The sequence below is a fragment of the Alexandromys fortis genome, unplaced genomic scaffold (assembly GCF_014885135.2).
Source record: "Alexandromys fortis isolate MF-2015 unplaced genomic scaffold, M_Fortis_MF-2015_v1.1 scaffold_35, whole genome shotgun sequence".
Lineage (NCBI taxonomy): Eukaryota > Metazoa > Chordata > Mammalia > Rodentia > Cricetidae > Alexandromys > Alexandromys fortis.
Genome location: NW_026067913.1, coordinates 4,989,988 through 5,017,893, shown reverse-complemented (window position 1 = coordinate 5,017,893; position 27,906 = coordinate 4,989,988). Strand labels below are relative to the sequence as shown.

The window sequence follows — 27,906 nt, the reverse complement described above, 5'->3', positions numbered from 1 at the left end:
TATGATGGCTAGTAGCCATCTGAGATTTCAGTCTCAGGGATCTGACACCCTTTTCTGGCTCAGTAGGCACTGAGGCATGCATAAGTGATACATGCAAACAAAACATCTTTATGCATAGTTTTTTAATTCCTGGGTGCTATAACACTGGAGAATGAATTCCCACTTACAAAAAACTCTCCAAAAATATTAATTTTAAAGGTCAAATGTTAGAATTATTATCTTTTAGATAAATCTGAAATTTCAGAGTAGACTATGAATAAATTTTATTTCATGAAGTGTTTTAATGCTGAGTAAACAAAGACAGGTAAAACCATATTTGAGAGCATAGACATGTTTGTTTAAATTTTTCAATCTACATTTTTGATAAGTATAGGTAACTGCATCACACATTGAGATTCCCATGTACTTATAGAGAAAAGGAGGTGTGGAGTTTGCTTAATTTTTATTTTTCTTTTATTCTTCATAGCAATGCTTATTCCTTGGAGAATTAAAAGTAACGTGGAGGAATAAGGTTAAGGATTAAGGATCGAGAAAATTTTAACGAAGAAGGCTAATGTTATAATATGTTCATTTTATTAGTTTTTCAGAAACAAGGTATTCTAGCACAACTTACAATTTTGCCTTGAAGTGAATTTTATTTTGTTTATTGATGTAAATTTACTTCCTGTAAATTACTAATAAGTAAGCAATTAACTTTTCTTGTTAACATTTTTATTAGCAAGCTGCATTTATCTTAGTGCATACTCTACTATCATTCAGTTATTTTTAATATAAATACTTATTTTTCTGAAAGTAAGTTGTTAATATGAAGTTACTAGTGATAATAGTCAATATTTTATTATTCTTAATCCTTTTCTTAAAAAAGATAGAAGGGTAAAATACGTTACATGTTTATAGAAATACATCCCTGTTACAAAATATAGATACATTAATTGTTTGGACCGTTAAAACATCTAATTTTTGATTAAGAATATGCAAATGTGCCATTAAATCTGCTTTTTAAGATTTTTCCACTTTAATGTCTGAATCCAAATTCATAAAGAGTTGGAAAAATGAGATGTCTGAGCTATAGGATTCACAGGGATTTCATATGAAGCCTATTTAATCAGGATAACACAGTTATTAATATTCATAATGTCAGCTGGAACACAAATGACAGACTATGAGGCCTAAAAATTTTACTTGGTGAATTTATTAAAAGTAGCTTAAAAAATTAATGGAATTTAAGTAAAGTTGGTGAATATGAAAATCGTGTTAGCAGAAAAAATCTGTTAGAACTTTCTTTAAGATCATTTTGCATTGATGTCTTTTGACAGATTTCATTGGTACTTAAAGAAGATAGATGCATGAATGGTCATTTAAGAGGATTTAAACACATTGGCACATTAATTTTTACATGAATAATAAGTACTTTCCAAAAGCAATTAACTTACAGTGTACAAGATATGAATTGAAAAATAAGACTCTGACATCAAGGTCAAAGAAAATGTGCTGTACATTTTAAACTTCATGACAGGACTTTTTAATATTTTGATTTAATTTATAGTTTACATAAGAAATTATTTTTGAATATGATTTTAATGCATTTGAGAGCAAATTAAAGAGCATTGGTTTAGATTTTTTTTTCTTTCCCAAAGGGTGATGGTGTAGTGGTAAACATTATGAGTTTGCATTCGTTGAAGACAAACATTTGTGGTAATTGAAGAATTTTATTAGAGAACATGTTCAGCACTGCAGAAAGGCTAAGGGATACATGTTAGGGTTTGTGTTATAAATAGATGTTTTTAACACCGACATTGACTATAACATCTTTAAAATACAAGTAAGCTTCCTAAATGTGTGACAACAAAGATCGTCTGAGCAGGACATAAGTAGGTTTCTCCTTCATTTTAAACTAAGAAAGGAAAAAGTTAGCAGTTCTGAAATAAGACCAGGAGGCATTTTCTGTAGTGCTCCTATTCCTTATTTTTCAAATTATTCTTGAGCTGGATAAATATATCTGTAGTTAAGAGCTCTCTTCGAGGGGATCCGAGTTTGGGTCCCGGTATACTCACTGGGCATCCATCTAACAACTGCCTACAACTCCAGCTCTAAAACATCAGCCTCCCTCTTTTGGCCTCTGCAGGCAGGCATGCACACAAACACACACACACACACACACACACACACACACAAGTACACATATTTTAAAAAGTCTTAAAATGACAGTTATACCAGCCATTATGTTTTATTATTAAATTTAAAAGCAAATTTAGGCCATTATATAAAATCAATACATTTATGTCAGTTTAAACTTTTCACACGAACCTTGCTGCTTATGAAAGCATAGCTTAGCTATGATGTTTACAGCCTGCGTTGACAATCCAGATGGGAGTAAGAAGATTCATTTACAGTCAGTAAGTGCTATACAAGCATGATTTAGTTTCATTGAAAGTTTAGAAATTGTTCAGTTCATTTTGTTTCTCTGGCTCAAAGATTTTTACTTAGAAAATAATTAATTATATCGGTTCTACAAATTACTATACTATAATACATTTATCTAGGCTTGTGGGATACATTATAATGCCAAGTTTATATCCCCTTTATTTATTGTCTAGAGGCTTTTAAAGTTTAAGGTTTTCAAGTGGAAATCTTTGGCTCCCAGAAATTCACTGATCTGCCCAGGAGAGGGCAGCATTTTACTACATCAGGCTTATTAAAAAAATTTGCCCTGCTTAGGCTGTCAATGTTTCTTGTAATTACTCCCAGTATATTTGTTGCTTGCTTATGAATTAACTTGCATTTATGGAACTAAATCATTCCAATCATTTAATTACACCTGAGGAGCTGAACTATAATTGCCTGCTTCCAACTAGGATCTGATATGGCTTGAGCAGTATTAATTTGGTGTTTACTTTTCTGAGTGCTAAAAGCATTAAAATGATTGTGCAATGGGATTACATTTTACTAATTGCTGGCATTCATTAGCTGGGTAAATGATGAGGAAGAGTGACTGTATATTGCAGAGGGATAAAATTATGGTTTTAAATAGTATATTACTAAGCACATTAAGGCCTGTAAGACATGCTTTAAAATACTCCAGAGGTTATTAAAGACTGTATTTTCTACATGTCTTGATATATGAATCTCTTATTAAAATACTGCAATTATTATTAACCTTTTTGGGCAATATGTAGGGAAATAGCTTCATTGACAAGAACATATTTCTTTGATATTAATAACTTCCTATATTTTCAGCTAATCCAAAAGTAAATGAGGAACTTAGAAAAAGATTGCCAACTCCAGATCAACATATTTAGAGAAAATTGGAAAAGAAGAAGCTTCCTACAGCTTTATTTGAGTACTTTTTAAAGAACACAGAGTTCTAGCTGTGAGGTCTATCTAATTTCATCTTCTTTCAAAAGAAAGCCTGAAGAAAGGAAAATAGGAAAAAAGGAAATAAAACCTGTATTACTTTTTATCATATTTATTATAATAAATGCAAAAGAAAAGTTCCAATGGTTTCATAAGTTAACGATTAAAAAAATAGCAATCTTAAATTGCCTTTACAGGTGTTGAGTGTTTTATATAAATATATATGTAACAAATTCAATCAATAAATTTGAAGTTTTAGATAAAAAAGTTCAAAGCATGAGTAGTAATGTTTTAAATACACGAGGTTGTCGTTGAAGATGCAAGTCAAATAAATTATATATTCTGTAACCCAAGAAGGTAGAACGTGTAAAAGTTTAAAACTGTATTTATGAAAATATATCTGTGAAGAAATAACATTTTTATGAGAAAAAAACCTAACCTCACCTGTTGAAAGGCAGTTAATTTTCCTACTATGGATGTTTTAGAAAGCTATTTATTTTATAAATCTGTTAAATAAAGGTAAGATTTAGGTGTTTTTTGATATATTGTTTTAAGTTTATTTATCTAGAGCTGGCTTTATTTTAGCTTCAATCTTGGATCCAAAAGCAGAGACAGTGCCAGAGCAAACAAGAACAGAAGTGCACATGAAGGGCTGGTCAGAAGGTGGGGACGCTAGATATTAATATCAAGCGCTTTGTGTGGTGGCAGTTCAAGACACTAAATGAAGTGTGTTTGTCCCAACAAATATGTTAGCCTAAAACAACAAGTACATACACTCTCGTGGAGGCATGCGTTTGCACACACACACACAGAAGACTCACACAAAGAGATCTGTTGTGAAAGAGACACAAAGAAAGACATTAAGACATATATGCATCCCCTAAAGGAGTCATACATGGTCACAGATAAAGAGGAACACACAGAAAAGATTTTTGTAAGAGGAGAGAAAGAAGATACAAATAGAAAGGAAAATAAACACAGAAAAGGATGAAGGAGACTGGGACAATGATCGACTGAGCTAGACATACAGAGGCACGGTTAAAAAAGACAGAGAAAAGGACATACTTGAAGAAGACCTAAAAGATCTAGATATACGCGAGGAGATACTCATAAAGAAACACACATGGTGACTTGAAGAAAAGGAGAGATATGAGATTTGGAGAACTACATATTATGAGGACAAAACTATATGGTGAACAAGGGAAGGAACACAAAACAGAAAAGCATAGAAACTAGCAGAGGCAGAAAAAAAAAAATCCAGAGTGGAAGGCTTGGGATGGGGAGACAAAGATGCACATGGGGACAGAGGAGAAGAACACATCAAGAGAGAAACATGAAGAACAGACTGAGACACAGAAACATACCTACAATAAGACACACCCACAGACACTCAGGGGGACAGAGTCAGGACTGCAAAGGTAGCAATGTGCAGAGATGTACAGATGCGTGCAGACTGGCTCTCAGACAGACAGACACAGGGAGACACAGAGAGGAAACATAGGTATGCAGAAACAGTGACACAGAAACAGAATGACAGTCTAAACCTTATGGCAGGCTGATAAATGCTGAGGGGAAAGGAATATGCAGGAGGCTTAAGATGTATGCTAGTAAAATTCAAAAAAATTGCAATTCTTAGGAAGTAAATACTTTTGAACATGACATGGTACTTACAGTTTAAGACTTAAATATTTTTTATTCATCCATTTTATTTCATTTCACCTTTATTATCTAAAATAGAGTACTTACTAAAAGGCTTCAGTCTTTTCTTTAGTTTGGGGTCCTTTTCTTTTAAAGAAAGTCTTTATAAAGTATGTGCTCTAAAGAAGAAGGCCGAAAGCTGTTCTGAGGGACAGTCTGATCATTGAGTAAATTACTGCATACAGTTTTGAAGTATAGAAAGGTACTGTGTTTTATGTATATTTTTCTTTGTTTGATTTTGATTTTCATAGTTACAACTTTCTATTTACACCGCCATTAGTGGTTTACCTTCTTGCTTGAGACTCTGGGCTGCTTTTGATGAGTTTATGATTCAGATAGCGGATTGAATTCTGTGTTAAAGTGATAGTATACATTGTATTTGTATATGGTTTATTGTAACGATAGCAGTTTTGTGCCTGCACTGTTTGCATTTACTATTGATCTTTCTTTTTAAGTTTATGATAAGAATTTTTTTTATGTGAACTGGAAAGAGTTTGTTGTGGCTATTTTCTTCTCTTATTCAAGTAAACAAGCAAACATTCTTATTTTGAATAGCTAGAAAGGCACTCCATTCAAGTGAGGTACAAAATGAAATAAGAAGACAAATAATGATGTGCCTCCTATTTATATTCTCCAGTCTTAGGTCACATAGTTGTGAAAAACATCTTATTCACATTAGGTGGATGTTTAAGGGAATCACTTTTAATAAAGCTGGAGAGATAGACGCAGTAGAGGAAACACTTGCCAGGTGTAGCCAAGCAGCAAGGGATCCCTGATGCCTGGGCTGCCTTTGGAAAGGAAAGCTTTAGGACCAAAAACATAGGTGCCAGATAGCTCGTAGGAGGCGTGTGCTGTGAGAGAACTGACTAAAACATTAATAAGAAAATGTGCATCTTATAGGAGTTTTTGACAGTAGAATACAAATAAACCGTTATTTATATGAGAATGGTAGTAAGCGTTAAGAACCAAGCAGGTAAATGCAGCATCTTGTCAGTATCACTTCAGCAGTGATCTCTCAATGTCCTCTTCACCTTAAAGCTCACAGTAGTAGTCTTAAATTGCTTAAAGCTCTGTCTCACACGGACATTACAGCCCATTCTTGTGATTAGTATCCTATTAAATCTTATTTTACCTTTATAAAAAAAGTGGCCTAATTAAAACTTACATAGCCATGGCTTCGCATTGTCTTGAATTCCACAAGGAATACCCAAGTTGCCTTTCTTTTCTGTATTTCTTTTTAAATACAATTTTAATTTTTAATAAAAAAAGTGTCACTTTCCTCCTCCTATTTCCCTGTCCAACCCCTTCCATTATCTTCCTCTCACTGCCCCTCAAATTTATGGTCCCTTTTTCTCTGTTATTGTTGCACATATACACATACATATGCACAAGTGTGAACATCAATACAATCTTTTACTGAATTTCTTCTACAAATATTGCGGAAACACTTTAAATCCAAGAGTTTATTAAATAAATAATGTAGCAAACATGAGCATTTCCTTTGTGTTTTGTCATTATACACATTTTAGAGAATGTGAACCCAACATGGATGGGATTGGTGGTGAAGGCATCCGAAAGCGTCAGGTTTTCTTAAATAATTGAAGTACAGCATTGAATGCCAGAATGAACAGAACTTCAGTTCCTAGAAGCAGCATAGACTCGTGAGCACTGCTGCAGTCTTCTGGTTTCCTAAATAAAGATGTTTTACCTTCTACAAAATCTTCCTGCTTCTCAGGATTCTTTTTTTTTGTGTTATTTAAGAAGTAAGACAGAATATCATGAAGAACGTAAACATGTATTTGAACAGATAGGTTTATGGTTGGTTGTTTAAATCTTTTTTAACCATTTACATGTAGCCCTTCATATCTGTGGATCATATAGCCAAGAGTTTAACCAGCTGGATGGATAAACTTTGAGGAAAACTTGTGTCTGGCCTGAACCGGTGCAGATGTTTTTCATATTATCTTCTCAAGAGTACTGCGGAGTGGCCGTGTAGCATCATACATTACAGTCAGTGCATAAGGGATTGACAGTATTGGAAAGGCTTGTCTGCAGGCTGTGTGCAGACTCTGTGCTGCTCTGTTCAAAGGACTTGAGGACTTTATGTGCAGGCTTTGGTATCAGTGGGGCATCATAGTACCAATATCTACATGCTTATTTGACTGTATTGAAGAAGTCACAAGATTCATATGTATAATAATTTGAAATGGTATTACAAATTCTTAAGTATTTCTTACACTTAAGATGGGTTAAACACAGAAGTATTATCTAGGGGTTTTAGACTTCACAACAACTTTTTACCTTCAGAAAATTGTGAAACTTATTTAAATTTAGAACCTTTAGGGGTCAGTGTTCCCTAAGAAAGGTTAAAAAAGGCTACAGTGAATATCAGAAATGTGTTAAAACTCCTATCTTTTAAGTATATTTTACTAATTGAAAGTTTAAAAATGATATGAGTCACCTAGCTTGAGGAAGCTTTACATAAAATCTATACTCTGTTTAGACTGTGGAACTTTCTCCTTTTTAATAAAAACCCTTTAGTTTAATGATTTTTTTCAATATTATGCTTGGTTTTAATATTTTAGGAAATCACATTTAGTATGCAATTTATACAAAGAGGAGCTATTTTGTCTTACAAATTTCCTTAGTCCAATCCTACATGGGCTACAGAGCTTTAAACTATTTTCCTTTAAGCTTCAGTGTATTTTAAAATGAGTGTGATTCTACATCAGGAGTCTTTGGACTTATGTAACATCATACAACCCACACCCAAACTACTTAAGCAAATAGAAATCTATATATTACACTTGATTGTAATCTGTATAAGTAAATTTAATTAAAACTCAGCAATTGTCTTTATTATTTTAAAATTAGACCAGAAAATATCTTATACAGCTCTGGTTCTTGTTTTTTTAAAATAAACAAAATAAATAGGTCCAGTTTTTATAAAATTGTCATGGTGATGCACACCTATAATCTTATCATTTTAAATTATGGCAAAATAATCAGGAGTTCAAGGCTGTGCTTAGCTATATAAAGGGCTTAGTATAGCATGGGCTACATGAGACCTTGTCTTAAACAAATAAGTTAATAAATAAAACACGACAGAAGATGACTTTAAGAGATATGTTACCTTCTTATTGAAGCACAGCTGCTTATTTGTGCCTGGCACTTTGAGTGTGTACTACCCTCTGTCTCTTGTTATTGGTTAATTCATGTTACTCTTTGGAAGAGTGTGTGTGAGTGTGTGCATGTGCGCGTGCACCTTGAGAGTGCTTTTCATCTTTTGAGAAGTTTCTTCTTTAGTAATGGAATTCAACTTTGATCTATTAACATTTTGTAAGTAGACAACTAAAGAAGCGTGATAGAAAGCCACCTGTGATGCGTTTAGATGACATTGATCATTATGAGTAGAATATTGCTTTTGTGAACTAGTTTATTGTGTTAAGGTAGGGAGGATGAAAACAGTGGCTTAGAGGAGACAGCTCCTTCCACTGGCAAGATAGCTAGGAGGAAAGAATTATGATTCCCTGGACATTATGATTAGGTACTTCTTTACACAGAAAGTTTTAACATCTGTAAACAGCTAACCATTCTGTGATACGTTGTAGGAAAGAATTCCCATTTAATAAAAGGTTTTCTAGTAAGCGTCCTAAGTAAATAATCTAACTAGTAATTAGTTGTTTTCTTGTTCAAGTCTTTTCTTGTCTGTGTTTGAAAGAAGGTAATTGTACTGTGAAACCCAATGCATTTTATTAATTTCAATAAAAAGGTATGATAGAAATACTATAAATTTTGGAGCTATTATAAGCAGAAATTCAGTACTGTAAGTCTTATTTGCCATGTACCTAGACTTGGATGCAAGTTTTATAATGCTTACATTTTGTATGGGGAATTGGAGACAATTTTTCATTGCTATTAAGTATATCGGATTTGCTGTACAGAAAAGCACTGCTATAATTTTCAAAACATAAAGTGAGGTTATTCAATGTGTGCTTTACATATATGCTATGTATATGACAAATATCATTTTAGCTAAAGTGATAAAAGAGTGGCTAGAGATGTTAGAAACAAAAGATTGCTGACATTTTATGTAGCATTTAAATAAATTGTGGTATTATTCCTCCTTGCTGTGAACAATCAATGTGTTAGAAGTTCAAGAAAGAATATTGGGAAATATTAAAACAATATTTTATATGGTTATTAGTTGAATACTTTTAATATTTGTATTTAATGTTCAGGATGTCATTAGAAACTTGATTTTTAAACGGGAGTATGTAGAATACAGAATCAATAATGCTCACCTAGGGTAAAATCCAATTTTATACTTATTGAAATGCTGGTTGTAATAAAAGCCTTTAGACAAGTGCCATTGACATACAGGCTTGAAGCCTATTTATTTCCACAAGTATGAATTTAAGATTGTATTTTATAATTTTATGCATGCCCTAAAGGAGTTGAATAAAGAACAAGGCTGAAGTGTGACTAAATTTACTATTTAGCTCCACAGGACTTGGCTTAGCAGTGTGCTAGTAGTTTCTACACATGATCATCTAGAATATCAGACGGAGAGGACGTAAGATTCCTACGGTGGCCAGAAAGGAACGGCTGTTCCTGAGGAGATGTGGACTCTCTTCAGAACAATGCTGTAGGATGCGTTCCTTTCCTAAAAAAATAATTCATTTTAATATGTTTACTGAGATTTTGTATCTCTTTATTTTTAAAGTTTAGTTTGAATGATTCTGTTATTGCTTGTGCCTCAGCAAAAGGATGGAATTCTGTACTAAAATATTTCATAAAGTAACTTATATTTAATTTAATATGAACTGTTCCCACAGTCATCATATTTGATATGAATGTGTCACATAGCTGAGTTTCTAGTAGGTTCTTTCAAAAATATTTCTTGGCAGTTGTTTTTAATAGCTTTCTTTCTTTCTTTCTTTCTTTCTTTCTTTCTTTCTTTCTTTCTTTCTTTCTTTCTCTCTTTCTCTCTTTCTCTCTTTCTCTCTTTCTCTCTCTCTTTCTTTCTTTTGAGCACACCAAAATAGAGAGAATGTCATAGTGTTCTCCTCTACCCCCCCCCCCCGTTCCCTTCTACACACAACCCCTTTCACTACAAGCACTCTGACCACTGTGGAGCGTTGTTTATAATCCATGAACGTAGGCATAAATTCTCAGTGAGGGGAAATTTTGAGAGAATGAGAATGCCTGTCTTCCTCTCTCAAATTTCCTTGTTTCCTCAAAACCATGCAATTCTTCATATGACATTCTTAGTATACTCTTGGTCTCTCAGCTTATAATCATCATCATCAAGAAGAAGGATGAGGATGCCAATATCTTTTCATAGGGTCTCCTTTTCCACATTTCTATTCCATTGTTACAGTCTTCTTCTTGGAGAACTTAATGCTTTTCTTTTTAATGTTTTATTTTTATTCTTGATTATTTCTTACATTTTAGTTCTTTCCCTTCCCTAACTTCTCCCAGATCCTTCCCCACTGCTCACCAACCTAACTTTTTATTCTTTATCTCTAAAACAAAAACAAAACACACAGATATTTCCTCCTCTCTTTCCTCCCCCTCTTTCTGTCTCTCTTTCTCTCTCCTGTTTTAAAATGTGAATGATCTCCCAAGTTTAATTCTGGGCCATGAAAATATTGCTTGAGCTTGTAAAAAGATTTTGCTTCATTTTTTAAACAATATTTTGTCTTCTTCGATAAAAAAATCCTTGTTTATTTCTGGCTATTTCATTACATTTCAGAATATTCTCGCACTCCTTATTTACAACACAAGTCTTCATATCTTATTCTTAAATTCTTAATTTTTAATAAATTAGAATTTCTGGGTTTTCAATACTCTGTTCTTAAAATTGTTAATATTTAAGAATTCTGGATGTGTACTGGCATTTTGTTGGTCATGGAAATTAATGTGCATTATATAAACTGATACTAAGGTAAGTTACTGAGTTATTCTTGTTGAATATATAGAATGGACATGGTAGGACCGACTTTCTGGGTTGAAGGCACTTTTTAGATTGCAGTTGGTTAGCAAAGCTGTATGTATATATACCCACAGATTGGTCATGCATAAATATCTAGTTGTGGAAAAAGAGTGTTTTGGAAGAGTTACTCAAATATTCCAACATTTGGTGCCTTGGTTTCTTATCTTGTAGGACATTCTTTTGGGGAGAATTTCAGATACTATTTTTCAGTCTGTTTTGTTTTTCTTGGATAATATGAAAAAGCTTAAATGAGCCAGGCCTCAAATTGTTGAAAATGGTAAAGTAGATTAATTTTGTTTTCAGGGATTGAATTAAACATGTTCTAAGATGGCTGATTGTACTCATGCTCAGTAAGTGTGCAACCTTGTCTTTAGTGTCCAGTGGTATCTAAAATTAGTCTGTAGCTTTTAGATAAAATTGATAACACTTTGCCAGATCATAGGTTTTATTGATAAGATAAAATGTGAAAAGAAGAATAGTTATTAAAGAATCATATTTTGGCTTTCATATTTAGATTTTGGATTGTTTTAGTTTTCAAATATAATCTTCCAGTACTTGAGAATTAGTATAGTAATGACTAAAGATGAAAACAGTCATTTCATATTGATAAAATGTTTGCTGCATAAAATGTCATGTGTAAGTTTTGTGACTTGATATTTTTAAAAGTGCAAGTTAGGTCGTCTTTTAATTGTGACTGTTAATATGATGTGTTCTGAAATTATCAATTTATTAGACTAACATAACTAGCTGGATTCATTGCTTTGAATATTGTTAGTATAGCAAAATAAACAAGATAAGAATAAAATAGGTATTTTCTTTTTAATTAATTTTCTCACCTGCCCTAATAGTACTTTTAAAAGTTGCAGATTTGTGTCACTTTCTCAAAGATTAGGGTAATTAGAATTAATTTCTTATAATACAACATGTATTAATGGAAAATTTTTTGATAAGAAAGACAGAATAAATACATAATCGTTAAGGTTTCATGCTTTTGTTAAGATTTTGAGTTGGGAAAAATTATTCTGTATTTTTCCCAGATTAATGAAAATATAAATAACTGTACTTAAGAATCAATTTTAAATAGATTATTTAAAACGTTTCTTTAAAACCAAGTGTTGCAAAATTTGACACCAAGTATTTTTACTCAGTTGTTTTTAATAGTTGAAAGATAGAAAAGTAAATCTGTCATTAGATCCTTCATTTGTGTTTTATAATCAACTGATATGGAGTTTAAGATAACGACCGGGTCATATTAGCCCAGGTAATAGGAACAAAACCCCACCCCCAGCCCACAGAAGATCATTGAAGTAGTCCTTGGTCTACTGAAATTTTAAAAGAGGTGAGCAGCCAGGAGCTTACTGTGCATGTTTAGTAGGCCATTTGCTTTCTAAGATGGTCTATATTGGCCTTTTATTACCTTTTTTTTGTAGTTTCTGCTCCTCCCCCAAGTCATTTGAAATGAACACATTATCAAAAAACAAATTTACTTTTCTGAATCTCAGGTTTTTCTTTCTTTCTTCTTCTTCTTCTTCTTCTTCTTCTTCTTCTTCTTCTTCTTCTTCTTCTTCTTCTTCTTCTTCTTCTTCTTCTTTTTTGTCTTTTATCTCAAGGTCTCAAGGATTTAATGCTTTTAAATGTTTAAAGTGCCAACTACAACCATGGCTGAGGATGCTTTTCTCATAATTACCTAGGCTGTAGTGCAGGAGTCAGAATTATTAATGAAAAAGCTCTTCTACCTTTTTAGTTTGATGATTTTGTTTTTGTTTTTCTTACCAACTATGGCAAATTTGAATAAAATTCATCATTTGCATAGGAAGTTATGTAATAATGCCATATAGAGTATAATGATTTCCTAAAAACCTTGTATTTAAAGTAACCTGAATTACAATGAGAGATAAACAGAATATTTACCCATCCCTTATGAGCTGCTGCTGATATGTAAATTTATTCTTCTACTTTGCACAAATATACTTTTGAGCTACTGCTTAAACACTTTCAGGTCCTTAGTCAAACAGTTTTAATGATGCCTCCAGTATTATGAAAGTGTGACATTTGATGAATGTCTCATATAGTTTTGATATCTGGGTACATGTCAACAAAAAAATTGAGCATTAGTTTGTCATGCAACACCTAGATAATTTATAATTTTACTGTTTATATCCATCTTGACATTTTTTATCTGCCAAAGGCAGGTTTCATTTGGAATCTTAATCTGAGATTTATTTGGTGGATCTGGAAATCATCGCCAGGGTTCCCACAGGAAATGGTCCATCTACCAACAGATTAAATGGCAGTCCTGCAGTTGTTAGGGGAGCTGCGCATTTAACACCCATGCATACTCATTCAGTCAGCACTGTGGAGAAAAATTAAAGTAGTAACCCAGGTTTAGGAACAATGTAGCTAAAAAGTCCCATATTTGCTGAATGACAAAGGGTTATATAGCAGCATTTCATTTTATTATTCGTGCTTGAATTTCTTGTTTGCTTTGTTGAGTCGGCTGGCGAATACTAATAAACGCCTGCAACAATCCAGACGAGAGATGCCTGGCAACAAAGCTACGCGGTGGACCTCCCTGATCTTCTCCAGTTCACAACCTGACCTTTGGAAAAATTGCCTGGGCTAAGCTGCAGAATTTGGGTGTAATGGTTATTGTTAACTCCAGCTTTAGGATTTATTAATTTGTGTGATCAAGACTTACCTATACTTCAAAGTTTCAAAAGACCAAACACAATCATCCATCCATTAGAACTAACATTTTATGTCAGTGATTCTCGATTAGTATCTGAGTAGTGGTTCTTCTATTTTATTTTCTTATTACAAACATATTCTTAAACAAAATGAAAGGGACATAGAAAGAAAATCTGTTTTTTTCTGTATATTTTTTAGAGCTTTTGTCTCTATAAATAGTATCAGAATTTGAATTTATAATAGCTGTGCATTTAACTTAAGACAAAATGCACGATTGTTAAGCCTAGTTTATGTGCTGAGTTAAAATTTACTACTGAGTTCATCATGTTTTTACTTACATTTTATAGATTATTCTTTGAAAAATTGGGAAATCTGAAAATATTTAAAATTTATTATGAATTCCATATAGCTCATGACAAGGAAAATAAAAAAATAAAAATTTACTGTTACATTAATTAATCTAATTCTGAGATAGTTTTAATAGTTAATTCAATTTAAAGAATACTTTGTATTTTCAATAGGGTGATATGAGCTTTATAAAGCTTTTATTTCTGATATAATTTATTTTAAACTTTAGGAGATTGGTTGCATTATTTTACTGTGTTCTTTCTCTATATCAGATAAAAGACATCAAAATTGAAATTTTTAAATTTTAGGATAGAATTTTATGAATATTTATATATTTTAAATAGCTTTTGCATATAAATCTGAAATTTTCTTTATAGAATAAATATTGTTGTATTTATGACTATTTAAGTTTGATAATACAAAGTTTATAAAAAGCTAGTGTAGGATTAACATTTTAACTTGCTCTTATATAGTAAAAAAAAAGGACATTCCAGTAAAGTAATTTCTATGAATATCCAGGGGGTGATTTGAATCCAAATCATTGGATTGTCATAATCAGAGATAAATAACTTCGGCACTTCTTTTTGATGTGTTTGCTTATCCAGATACATCCCTGCACAGAGCTAAGGGGCACATTTGCTATGATACTAATTCTAGTATGCAAGTGTATTGCATACTAGAATATTGGTATTGGAGTTTTGAAGGTTTGGGGTGGGAGTTTACAGACCTTTCTAAAAGCTTTTAGAATCATATAGCTCTATCTAGGCTCTAAAGGGAGTTGTGCCATAAATGTCATATAAAAATGTAACATATCTCAAAATGATTTTATATTGAATATTGAAGCAGTGTTTCAATGTCACTATTACTTGTTTCATATTTTTGTTTAGTGATTACTGAACATTTTAAATGGTATGAATATCTTTAGATAGCTATGGTCTCAACAGAACTTGTCACTTAGACTATACTCATTCTGCCACCAGTCTTTTGTGTATCTCTTTACAACTGTTACTCTGTTATCTGTCTCCCTTAATGTTTACTATTTCCCCTGAAAACAGATACACTTTTTAAATTTACCTTTAAATTTTATTTAACATCTGGTACCAGCTCAGTGCTTAATAGGTTTTATTTACTTTTTTTCTTTTATTTTTTCTCTTTTCTGTTTCCTTTTTTTTTTCAAGTCTCTCTGTGTAGCCCAGGGTAACCTCAAATTCATACCCACTCTTTCTCTTTTCCCTTGGGTAGGACTTTTGAGAGTTTTGCCAGGCAAGCATTCTATGACTGATTCCATCCATAGCCCTTGTTTTGACTTGGAGTCCAGGCTGGCCTCACATTTACAGCCAGCCCACTCCAGAATCTTGAGTGTTGTGATTACCAGTGTATGTTAGCTACCATATTCAACAAGTATACATTTTTACTGCTTAGTTGGTGTTTATATAGCTTTCAGATGGTTTTATATGTCATTATTTTCTTTCACTGATTCATTTCAATAATATAAAAATCTTGGAGGTGGACACAGATGAGATCATAAATTTTAGAAAACACATCTATGTAATTCTTTTTCTGTGATGTATTTAACCACAACACATTTATTATTAACTTTAATATTGAAATATAGACAAAAGATTACTGAATAATTTCATTTTTGCTATATATGGGAGCAACATAAAGGTTATTTGAAAGCTTCCATAAAGGGCATTAAGTGCAAAGAAATTTTTGAAAATTTTATAATTTTTTATGTCATGTCTTTTGAAGCCCAAACTCAGAATCATTACTAGCTTTAGTACCCATGTATAAAGTCAAAGAGAGCATATAGTACCCACATATAAAGTCATTGTGAGTATATAGTACCACATATAAAGTCAGAGTAAGCTACATTGCCCACATAATAAAGTCAGTGTGAGAACACAGTACCAATATGTAAAGTCATTGTGAGCATATGGTACTCTTTGTATAAAGTCAATGTGAGCAAACAGTACCCATGTATAAACTCAACATAGCATATAGTAACCATGAATAAAGTCAGCGTGAGCATATAGTACCCAATATGAAGTCATTGTGAGCATAGAGTACCTAATATGAAGTCAGCGTGAGCATACAGTACCCAATATGAAGTCATTGTGAGCATACAGTATCTTCATATGAAGTCATTGTGAGCATACAGTACCCATGTATGAAGTCAGTGTGAGCAGACACTACCCACATATGAAGTCAGTGTGAAAATACAGTATCCATGTATGAAGTCAGTGTGAGCATACTGTACACATTTATAAAGTCAATGTGAGAACACGGTACCCATGTATTAAATCACTGGGAGCATATGGTACCCACATTTGTAGTCATTGTGTGAACATACAATACTAACGTATTAAGTTAGTATGAATACATGGTACTCATGTATAAAGTCATTGTGAGCATACGGAATCCACCTATGAAGTCAGCATGAGCATACAGTACCAATGTATAATGTTAGTGTAAGCATATAGTACCCACATAATAAAGTCAGGGGAGATTTGGAAGCAAAAATACAGAAGGCAACTGTTAACAATAATTAACATTTATTGAGTATGTGTTCTATGATAATACTTTTCCAAGAGACTTTTAAATGTAAATATTTTACTGATCTTAAGTGCCCTTTGAGGGAATATTATTTTGTGTTTTACTGGAGGGAAATTAATTAAGGTTAAATAATTTGCTAATAGCCATGTGTGGTGCTCCATTCCTGTAATCCTCACAATGGGAAAGGCATGGCAGCAGGATCATGAATTCAAGGTCATCCTGGGTGTACTTCATTCATTCATTCATTCATTCATTCATATTGTGTGTGTACATGTATGTGGGTTTGCTCATCTGTAACTGAGTGTGGATGCTAGAGGTTGATGTTGGTATATTTTTCTATTGATCTCTGTCTTACTTTTTGAAACAGGGTCTCTCATGAACCTAAAGCTTTCCGTTTTGGCCTGGCTGGCTGGTCAGTGAGTTCTCAGGATCCTCCTGTCTTTACCTGGCAGATACTGGAGATCCAATCATGTGCCATCATGCCCAGCATTTACATGGGCTCTGGGAGTTTGAAAACAGGTTGTCATGCTTATACAGCAAGAACTTTTTGACTTATCTGTCTTCCCAGCCACCAGCCTAACCTATACAGTAACAACCAATAAGTTAATAAATAACAGTATTTGTTAAAGATCATACAGTAGGTCATGCATGGTGTTAGAATTCAAAATCTGCAGTCTGTTTTCAGAGTTGTTTCCCCAGTTGTTTCCTCTGCTTGGAAAGTCACAATCCATCAGTGTACGGTAGTTGTACTACTAAGAAAGTAAGGTATTCTCTTGAACACCTCATATTAAGTAGAATTAATATGATATTTCTGATGTTTTTTTTTCTCTTGTGTGTGTCAGGGGAACACATATAGTAAACATCTATGTGGATTTTAGTCCTCCACTCCTGAAGAAAAGGAGACGGAGAGTTGGAAATACATACTAACTGAAATAAGTGATTTGTACAGATAGACAGACATATCCATGCATACACATACATGCATTGCTTAAAAGTGTCAGGTGCTATTAGGAGCCTCTAGTTGATATTATTCTTCCGGTATTTTGAAACTAATGCTCATTCTTAAAGACTGTTTAAAATGTGGAGCACTGGTAAGTCTTTTATTACATCTACATTATAATCTAATAGCAAAAATGGAGATAGTTTAGGAATAAAACAATAAACAACAGAGTTTATTTTTATATTTTAGAATCAGTTGGTAAATGTAATTATTTCTGCCTCCTCGGTTCCGCTCAGAGGAGAATTTAAAGAAGTGCTTATAAATGGCTAGCAAGGGTCAGAAGCAGAATAACAACATGTTCACTAGTTAATTAGTTAATTTTAGGTATGAAATCTCCTAAACTGTACTTTATATAGACTGAGTGGATTATATGTAGGAATGTATATGTATATGCATATAATTTAATACAATAACAATTAATAAAAAGAGATCATGAATTTGAAAGATATCAAGGAGAATTCTAGGGGAGGGTTTGAAGGGAAGAAAGGGAAGGGAGAAGTGATATAATTATTTTATAATCTTAAAAGGAGATATTTAAAAATTAGATAGTGATTCATTTATTCTAATGTATTTGCCAATATTCCTTTTATATGCTTGTCTTTTTCTGTTCTTGAGCTCTCAGGTGACTAGGTCATTGCTATTCTTAGTAACCTGGTAGGATCTTTAGGGATGATTCTAGTTCAACCACTCTGAGGAAACAGCTCTGTAAACAATATTGACCCCCCGAGGGGACCATCAAATCCATTTACACAGATACCAGTTGTCACAAACTATTTGCGAAGCAGACAGAACAGACTTCCCCAGCTTCTGTGGATCCCTGTTTGATTCTAGCCACCTCATCACTTCTGTTAAGAAATAATTCTTAGTTTGAGCTGTGAGTTCTGATTTCATAGGAAACATCAGATAATACATTTCTTTGTAATTTTATGGAGAAATGAGCCAACCCAAAGAGGATCTCAGAGCTTTCTTTTCTAGATAAGGAAATGGTATCATAATTTGAATCATCGACAGTAAGCCTGTTGACAATACTGATATCTCCATATTTTTCAATCATGAAAATCATCTTTTGAAATGATACCCAAGTCCACTAGAGAGAGATGAGGTCTTCAAAGCTTATATTGTAGCTAGCCTTCCAAAAAGTATTGATTTGAAAAGGTCAGCATCAATTCCACTCATGTTGTCCAGATGCATAACTTCCTTTGGCAATAGCAATGCATGACATTTTAGAGTACCACCTTTTAATAGCTATCCAGAATATTCCAAATAGTTGCATGATAAGTTAGCACAACAGTGATAGCATTAGATAGTAATGACAAAATTTCAAAAACATAATTGAAATGGTAGGTGTATATGGCATATAAAACCATGTCTGCAGGAGAGCAAACGAAGGCATGATAATAGTCATATGGATTTTCCTTTTTGCTTAAAGTTGAATAAAGAAATCAAGACTTCGTAGACTTATGAGTTATGAGAAGAGGTTATTATCTAATCCCATATGGATAGATGAATTTAAATAATATTAAATCAGTTAGCCATAATGGCAGAAGAGTTAACAATGGCATTGATTAAACACTAGTATGGATTACTAAAGAGAGCTTCTATATTAAATACGGGAGAGAGGGCGAGAAAGAATTTCAATAGAAGACTTTCAGTTTCAAGTTTTGTCTGCTCAGAGATAAGAGTTGGTTTAGAGTGGACATCTGTCTTTTGTTTAATATTTGTCTTTCTAACAGACTGATTGCTGTGCAGAATCATCCCACAACTTCACCTCTATAGCATTTTATTGGCTTTCGTGTTCATGTTTCTACATAGTTCTTTCAGAATTGATTGGAAATACAAGTTCGACTTAAGTTTTTGACAGCTTCATTCCACTATTGTCTTAAAACCCCCTTCTCCTCAGATTGAGTCTGGGGAAAATAAAGACTGAATTCAGACTTCCTGTGTGCTAGTCTATTCTCAGAGTGGGAGAGGCACTAAGTCGGAAATTTTATTTATTGTAGCATTTGGATAAGATAGATAAAATTTAGGAAACTGCAAGGGGTTAGATTAGTACTTTAATTGTACCCAGAAGCCAAAGTGCATACTGCAATATACTCTAAAATTTTTCAGGAAAGAAAACATGTATGGGCATGACAGATCACAAGTAGGCCGATGGAGATGGAGGAGAGGAGAGGTTGTAGACAAAGTTAATAGGACTACTTTCTGTGTTTATTAACTATTTTATACACACATTAGTTTCAAAATAAAAAATAGGAAAAGACTTTTTACCAATGATCAGTTTTGTGTTTTGTTTGTTTCTTTGTTTCTAATCTTTCTGTCTACTTTAGCATATTCTGTAGCCACTGAAGAGATTTACATTTGTTTTCTATTTCTTCTCTACACTTCTTACCATTCCTCAATGACTTTGGTGCCTTCAAAAGTGACATTTCCAGCATCCTTCGTCCTGATTACCACTTCTCCAAATTGCATCCCCTTTTTCTAGATGAGACCTATCTTGTTCGCTGTACTAACTTGTCACTCATTTTAGAAGTTTTTCATCTCAACATTATACAAGAAATACCTGTTTTGCTAAAATTCTTACCCATTGGAGCCTTGCCAATTAAAGAATAGTTGCCTCCTGGATCTTAAGACAAAACCTTTTGAAATATTATTGAAATAAACTCTATTTTATTATTTAGAAGCCTTTAAAATGCGGTGTTTAACTGTGTAGCTTTGGCTGACCTAAAGCTTGGTAAGACCAGACTGGCCTTGAACCTGTGGCATTCTCCTTCCTCCTCTCTCATGTGCTGGGATTACAGGCATGGCACGTGCCACCACATCTGGCTTCTAGTTCTGCGTTCCTATCTGTCTGTCTGTCTGTCTGTCTGTCTGTCTGTCTGTCTATCTATCTATCTATCTATCTATCTATCCATCCATCCATCTATCTATCTAATCTCTCTCTTGTTGGAAGGTCTTGATGGTCAGAGGTTGCTGTCTATAATATCCTGTCAGCTCTCTCCAAAGCTTGTCAACATTTGGGACACCCTCCTCAGTGAGACTTCCTGCTCTCTCCCTGCCCTTATCTGGAGGATGTCTCTCTGAAGGCTGGGAGGACTGACCTTATCTGACGACTGTTTCTGAGCCTGGAGGCCGGACTTATCGCTGCTAGCATGACCCTTGGCACAGTTTCCTGCTACTTTTCTCCAGCTGCACACATGGTAACTAAGACTTGTATAGGAGCTTTTCCATTAACCCAACCTTATGATAGGAGCGTGCCACTTAAATTAGGGTTTGTCCCCAAGCTTCCCAATCCTACATATTTCCTATTCTCTGGAATAAAGTTGAGTTGATTCACTAAAGTCATCTCCCAAGGGCTCTCTCAGTTGTATCCACAGCCGTCTGAACGCTGTTCCACTTCAAGTCACTCTCTGCTTGTGGATGGCAATCTAAGGAAGAAGGAGAACCACGTCTATAGATAGAGAGAAAGATGTATCTATATAGATACATCTATACTTATCTATGGATACCTATTTATTGGTATATAGAAATTATAATACAGGCACATCATTTCCCCATTTCCTTCCTTCAAAGCCTTTCATGTCCCCCTTGCTTTCTTGTTATATGTGTATGTATGTATGCATATATGTAAGTATGTGTGTTCCTAGATATGTAAATGAAAACTACTCATTCTGTATAACTTTATGGGTATGTATACGTTTATACAACTGACCATTTGGTTTTGGTTAACCAATTGTTGTGAATGTCCTACTCTCTATATTCCTTAGTTGCCTCTGTGTAGGATGGAGGCTTTCTAGGCTTTCCCTGTCCTCTTCAGCGGGTCTTTTGTTATCTTTGTTCAGCTCATGGGAGACTTGATTGGTGTCACTTCTGACATTTCTAGGAGATACAACTTCACAGTAAACTCCCAGTTGCTCTGGCTCTTAACATATTTTTGCTCCTTCTTTCTACAATGACCCCTGGAAACTGATTTTCTTTAGGTGTTTTATTCTTACTATCTGTCAGCTTTTTCATTGCCAAACTAACCATTTGCCATTTCATTTATTTTCCTCAATCTTTCTTTTTCATTTTCGGAGCTAATACCTTTGTAATGTCTCCCTAGAGCTGAATCTTGAGTATGCATATATCTTTTTTTTCCTAACTAGATCTCATCATTTTTATTTATTTATTTATTAAAGATTTCTGTCTCTTCCCCGCCACCGCCTCCCATTCCCCTCCCCCTCCCCCAATCAAGTCCCCCTCCCTTGTCAGCCCAAAGAGCTATCAGGGTTCCCTGCCCTGTGGGAAGTCCAAGGACCACCCACCTCCCTCCAGGTCTAGTAAGGTGAGCATCCAAACTGCCTAGGCTCCACAAAGCCAGTACGTGCAGTAGGATCACCGGACAGAAATCTCAAGGTCCAAATCAGGAGCAGAAGGAGAGAGAGCACCAGCAAGGAACTCAGGACTGCGAGGGATGCACCCACACACTGAGACAATGGGGATGTTCTATCAGGAACTCACCAAGGCCAGCTGGCCTGGGTCTGAAAAAGCCTGGGATAAAACCAGACTCGCTGAACATAGCGGACAATGAGGACTGCTGAGAACTCAAGAACAATGGCAATGGGTTTTTGATCCTATGCATATATCTTAATATAATCATTTGTACATCCCTTGCTTGGTCCTTGTTACATTCAAATTTTCAAATCATTGTGTCAGTTTCTCATCATAACTGTACTAGAGCCCTCCATAGACATGTCTCTTCTCTCCTTCTGTTTGTTTCCCTAGTGCACCGCCACAGAGTATATTGCACTCTGTGGTTCCCACCAATAGTATCAAAATATGATAGAATTCAAAAGATCACATTTCCAAATAATAGTTAAATACTTATATAGGATAATGTAGGAAAGAACATTCAAAGGACTTTTCAATATTTAGCATTAATTTGATGAAATAGTATTTGCCAAACTGATTTTTTTTTTAAAAAATAAAAAAGTGCAGGCAGATAGGTGGAAAGATTTTATAAATCAGCCTTGTTTACTCTGAAGTAAAATTAAATTCTCAATAAAAGAGTATAGATAGTTTGATTTGCAGAGCAGACTCCAAATGTCAGATGAACAGTTCAAATTAGGAATCTGAAAGGTTTTATGACTGAGCAAAATTAGAAAAAGAGCTAAACCACACAGTATGGGATATATATATATATATATATATATATATATATATATATATAGTGTTTCAAATATTAACTTTTGAGAGTGTTTTTTGGAGAGAGAGGGATATTGTTAGTACATGATCTCACTCTGGAGCCCAGGCTTACCTGAAATTCACTGTCTATCATACCTCCTGCCATGGTCTCTAAACTATTAACATTTTGAAACATTTTAAAATTAAAACCAAGAAATCTTAGAACGGGGGTTGGGTGGTTGCTCTTCCACAGTACCAACATGGTGGCTCACTACTGCAACTGCTGTTTTAGTAGGGCTGCCACCCTCTTCTGACTTTCATGGGCATACAAGTGATACACAGATACACATACAAGTAAAACACACACACAATAAAATAATTTTTAAAAAATTAAAAAGAAGTGTCGGAAATCTATGCATTTATTTTACTATTGTTCCAAATATCATAACGACTAAGATCTGTGAAGAAACCAAATGCACTCTTGTTTGGAAGCCTCTATATCTCCTCTAGAAGTTTGGAATGGAGGCTGGTCACAGTGAAATGATGGTGATCTATGAAGATTTCAAGGGGTTTTATAATTTGACAGGTTAAACCAATAGAAAAGTTATAACTGTCATGGCAAATAGCAACAAGCTATCAGAGGTAGGATTAAAAAACAATGAAGCATCTACAACAAAAACAGAACTTTAGGAATAAAACTTTGGATAGAGAAAGATGCTAAATTAGACCAAGAAATATATACGTAGATAAGTGAACCAAGTTGTAAATAGTGGGATAATTGGTTTTAATGGGCCAGAACTTAAGAATCTAACACAGTTGGTGTGTTCTGTCATAGGAATCTGAGGGATTTTGTAACCTCAGACTCCTGGATTATTCTGCCCCTTTGACAGAGTCTTTGTTCCTTATAAACAGCAGAACAGCATAGACTCTAAAGTTATTTTTCTTAAACTTTACAATTATAATTTTATTCCTGTTCTTGCTTTATCACAAACATTTTTTGCAGTGTAAAATAGCTTATCCAATTATTAGTTTTTCTTTTTATTTTTTAATACACTCTTTTCTCATTTTACACACCAATCCCAGTTCCCTCTCCCTTCCGTCCTCTTCCTCCTCCCACTTTCCACTCTCCTTGCCCCCCCCACTCTTCAAAGAGGGTAAGGCTTCCCATGGGGAGTCATTTTGAGGCAGGAGCAAGGTCCCCCCCCTTAAATCTAGGTTTATCAAGACATCCCTTCAAAGAGAATGGGTCCCAAAAAGCCAATTCAAGCATTGAGGATAAATCCTGGTTCCACTGCCAATGGCACCAAAGACTGCCCCAGCCACACAAATGTCACCCACATTCAGAGGGCCTAGTTCGGTTCTATGCAGGTTTCCCCACTGTCAGTTAGGAGTCAGTGAGCTCCTACTAGCTCAGGTCAGCTGTTTCTGTGGTTGGCCCCACAAACAAGAACACCCACACATGTAAAAGAAACATTTCTAAAGCTTAATTCGCATACCAAACCCCACATTACTAATAGCAGGGGACTTCAACATGCCACTGTCACCAAAGAACAGGTCTGCCAGACAGAAACTTAACAAAGAAGTAAGAGAACTAATAGATGTCATGACTCAAATGGACTTAACAGACATTTATAGAACATTTCACTCAAACACAAAACACAAAAGAATATACCTTCTTCTCAGCAGCTCATGAAACCTTCTCTAAAATTGATCACATACTTGACTAGCAAGCCTCAACAACTACAAAAAAAAAATGGAGCCGGGCGATGGTGGCTCATGCCTTTAATCCCAGCACTCGGGAGGCAGAGGCAGGCGGATCTCTGTGAGTTCGAGGCCAGCCTGGTCTACAGAGCTAGTTCCAGGACAGGCTCCAAAGCCACAGAGAAACCCTGTCTCGAAAAAACAAAACAAAACAAAACAAAACAAAACAAACAAACAAACAGGAGCTGATCCCAGTCCCAGAGACTACAATTCAGTTAACACAGGCATGGCCTGCTCTGCCAACGTCTCAGTGCGTAGCCTGTTGTGTAAGCTATTACTCTAAACAGCTTCTGTTCAGGGAATTGAAAACACACCTGCAGACACTTAATCAGCTTCAGCAGAGTAAGACTAGTAATCGTGGTAAAAGCTATGAGAGTGTTTATTACTTCAACGCTTTTCCTATCTGGCTCTGTCCTTTTATGTATCATACACTTTGGTTTTTGTGCAGACACAGCCATTTGCCTTACACAGGCTTCAGTGGGAAGTGAGAGTGCTTCAGTAGATAAGCAGCTGACTATGAATTCTGAGCAAAACATGCATGAGTTAGGCAATGAAGTCACATCTGAGGACCTTGAACCACTAGCGAGGAACTCCGGGAATATACGTGCCATGGAATCTTATCCAGATGAAGGGCCATTTACAAAGTGCAGGTGCGTGTTGATTTCAGTGTTTAATCTAAAAGGTAAGAGTTGGAACAACATTTCTTTAATATGTTGTCCCTCTTCTTCATTTCCACGTGAGATAAATTTAATGTGTCAGTGACTTATAAACAAATTTAGGACCCTACAAGGGCTTTCTATTTCTACCACGATGTTGCTATAATGTGTGTAGAGCGCTGAGAGCAACAGCACAAGACAAGTCTAAAGACATCAGTGATGTCTGGCTCTTCCGCAATATTATTTCTGTGGCTCTTCCTTATGGGTATAAGGATATTTGTGAAACTGATATGAGATATTGTTCACCAAAGCTCAAATCTGTTCAGAGATGCTTTTGCATCGCTCTCTGTTCTTTGTTTGGTAAAATCTGAACACTTTTAAAGTTACCCTGTACTCTGTCTACCTTTGGCCTTTCTTATAAATTTACATTCTGCAGCATTAAGTCATCCACTGTGAAGAAATTTGAATCTCCGATGCCTGTGTTGGTTATGAATGGGATTATGCTCCTTTGATAATTGACCATGTGTAGTAAAGATAGCACTAGATTTGAACATGGCACCATAATTCTGTTTTCATTTTTCTAGAGTACTGTTTTAAAAGTTTTTTTTTTTTTGTTGGGTTGCTGTTCTGTTCGAAATTACTCAGTAAAATATATTCGTTGATATCAATACACAGTAAAATCAATAACTGTATTGGTGTTCTCCCTTCGTGTCAGATTCCTACTTAGATACAATTGGGTGTATATTTTTAAGGTAGAGAGGCAAGAATGATGAAACAATGGGTACAATTCATTATGAGAGCATGGTAATGACCCTTCACTGACTGACTGTGCCAAAGGCTGGCTTAGGTGACTTACCACCCATCAGAGTTTACATACTCAATACCATAACACCAGAAAACAATCCATCTTGGTCTCCTCTCTTCTTTATACTACCTGCTTTCAGGTATCCTTATCAACTGTCTTGTAGAATATATTTACTGTGAAGTCTTTGGAGAATAGGTATTCATTTTAATGTCTTCTTTCATTTTAATTAAAATTAATTTTAATTTAATAACTAAAATATTGATATGTTACTCTTTTAATAAAATTGAGAAAATGGTTGTTTCCTTTTTCAGGAAAGCAAAAAATATAAGTTGATCCTAACCAGAACCACAAATCAAAACATTTGTAGCTTCTAAAACCTGAACTCTTTTGTCAAGTATACTTTACCAGTGATCTTTGGGATCACTATGTGTTATCCACAAACTAAATTTTCTCCACTGAGAAACTGGTATATCTGTAAGTTGACATATTTATTGTTTTATAACCCTCATACTTTTAACTACATGAAAAAGTTTAAACTTAAACTTTACATATTTATTGTTAATAAGAAATTAATGCCATTTGTGAAATCCTATATATTAATCATTAACAATGTTCTTTTATTGTAGCATTATGGAATGTGGAAAGAGTGCTATGAATTACGAATCTGAGATTTCTCAAGTTATCCCAGACTTAAATAAAGAGACATCGGTAGCATATCTTCAAAAAGAATTGGAAATTCTCAGAACAAGCAATAAAAAGGTATAGAAGTATAAAAAGTCTTAATTGCTACGAAAATTGTCTTAGCTGTTGACTATTTCAGTTTTCCCTGTTGTTCATTATTACTCAACTTTATTTTGTGTTTTAATGCCTCAACAGTAGGCTTGTGTTGTCTTGCCATCCAGGTTGGGTTCAGTTAAGTGACTGGCTATGAAAATAAGCTCTTTTTTTTTTTTTTTTTGCTTTTGTAACACCACTCATTTTCCATAAAGCTCTTGTAATTTATGTTGCTACAAAGCAAATATTCAAATTTCACCGTAGCAAAATTTTACTTCCATGGTATATGAGTTATGTTATCAGCTATTTTCACGCTACTTTGTTAATTTTTCTTCATTTTTCTTAGTATCTGTGCGTTCTTTCACTTCCGTGATATATGTAACCAAGTGTCAAAGTTGCAAATGATGCCGTATGTCTTGTATCTTAATTATACCATTGCATGCATTCAGCTCAACGTACATGACATGTTTTGTTTCCTCTCGTTCTTCCTCAACATACCTCTGGCCTGCAAAAATTTTATTAACTAATGTTCAGTTTCTATGGATTCTCTTAAAAATTCTGTATAGTTTTCTGATTTTAATATTTTCATTTTTTGGCCTAATCAGACTGAAGCATGGATCTTGTTTCTGACGGAGCACAACACAGGTGACAAAAGTCTCATGAACAATGGGAAAAGAAAATAAAAAGTGTTCTGTATGAGTGTGAGATATTGTCTGCAGTTTGATTTAGAACTTGTTACATGCAAACTTTTAGTCAGGTGACAGCGTCAATTAAATGAAATATGATGAGGTAGTACTCCCAGTCAGGTTTGTATCAGATATTGAGATTATTGACTCAATTGATTTGTTTTCAAAATATTGGACTTACTAAGAGAAGCATAAACGTGCTGCTAGTAATTTAAGGATTGGTAGAGCCATTTAGAATCCTTTGCTTTAAGACAAAGGAATGAATGAAGCAGCTTCTGCAGTAGGTATTTTTAGTGATAATTGGTGTTCTGTTTTATGTCTATATGCACATCTACAAATGTGTAGATTAAATTTTTTTTATTTTTTATATTATTTGAGGTAGTATATTAACGAGTATATGGCAACCTTAATGTTTTCCCCTC

General features: G+C 34.3%; 1 protein-coding gene across 3 annotated transcripts in view; it reads left to right on the top strand.

The window, feature by feature from the left end:
- The window catches only part of Mipol1 (mirror-image polydactyly 1), a 221,057-nt gene that overhangs the window by 33,762 nt on the left and 159,389 nt on the right, over positions 1–27,906 (top strand). For all 3 annotated transcript variants that reach the window (XM_050138773.1, XM_050138774.1, XM_050138775.1), the window contains exons 2-3: positions 25,012–25,213; positions 26,651–26,783. In XM_050138773.1, coding sequence (XP_049994730.1) covers positions 25,080–25,213; positions 26,651–26,783 — 267 coding nt within the window. In that variant the 5' untranslated portion in view covers positions 25,012–25,079. The remainder of the gene's footprint in view (positions 1–25,011; positions 25,214–26,650; positions 26,784–27,906) is intronic.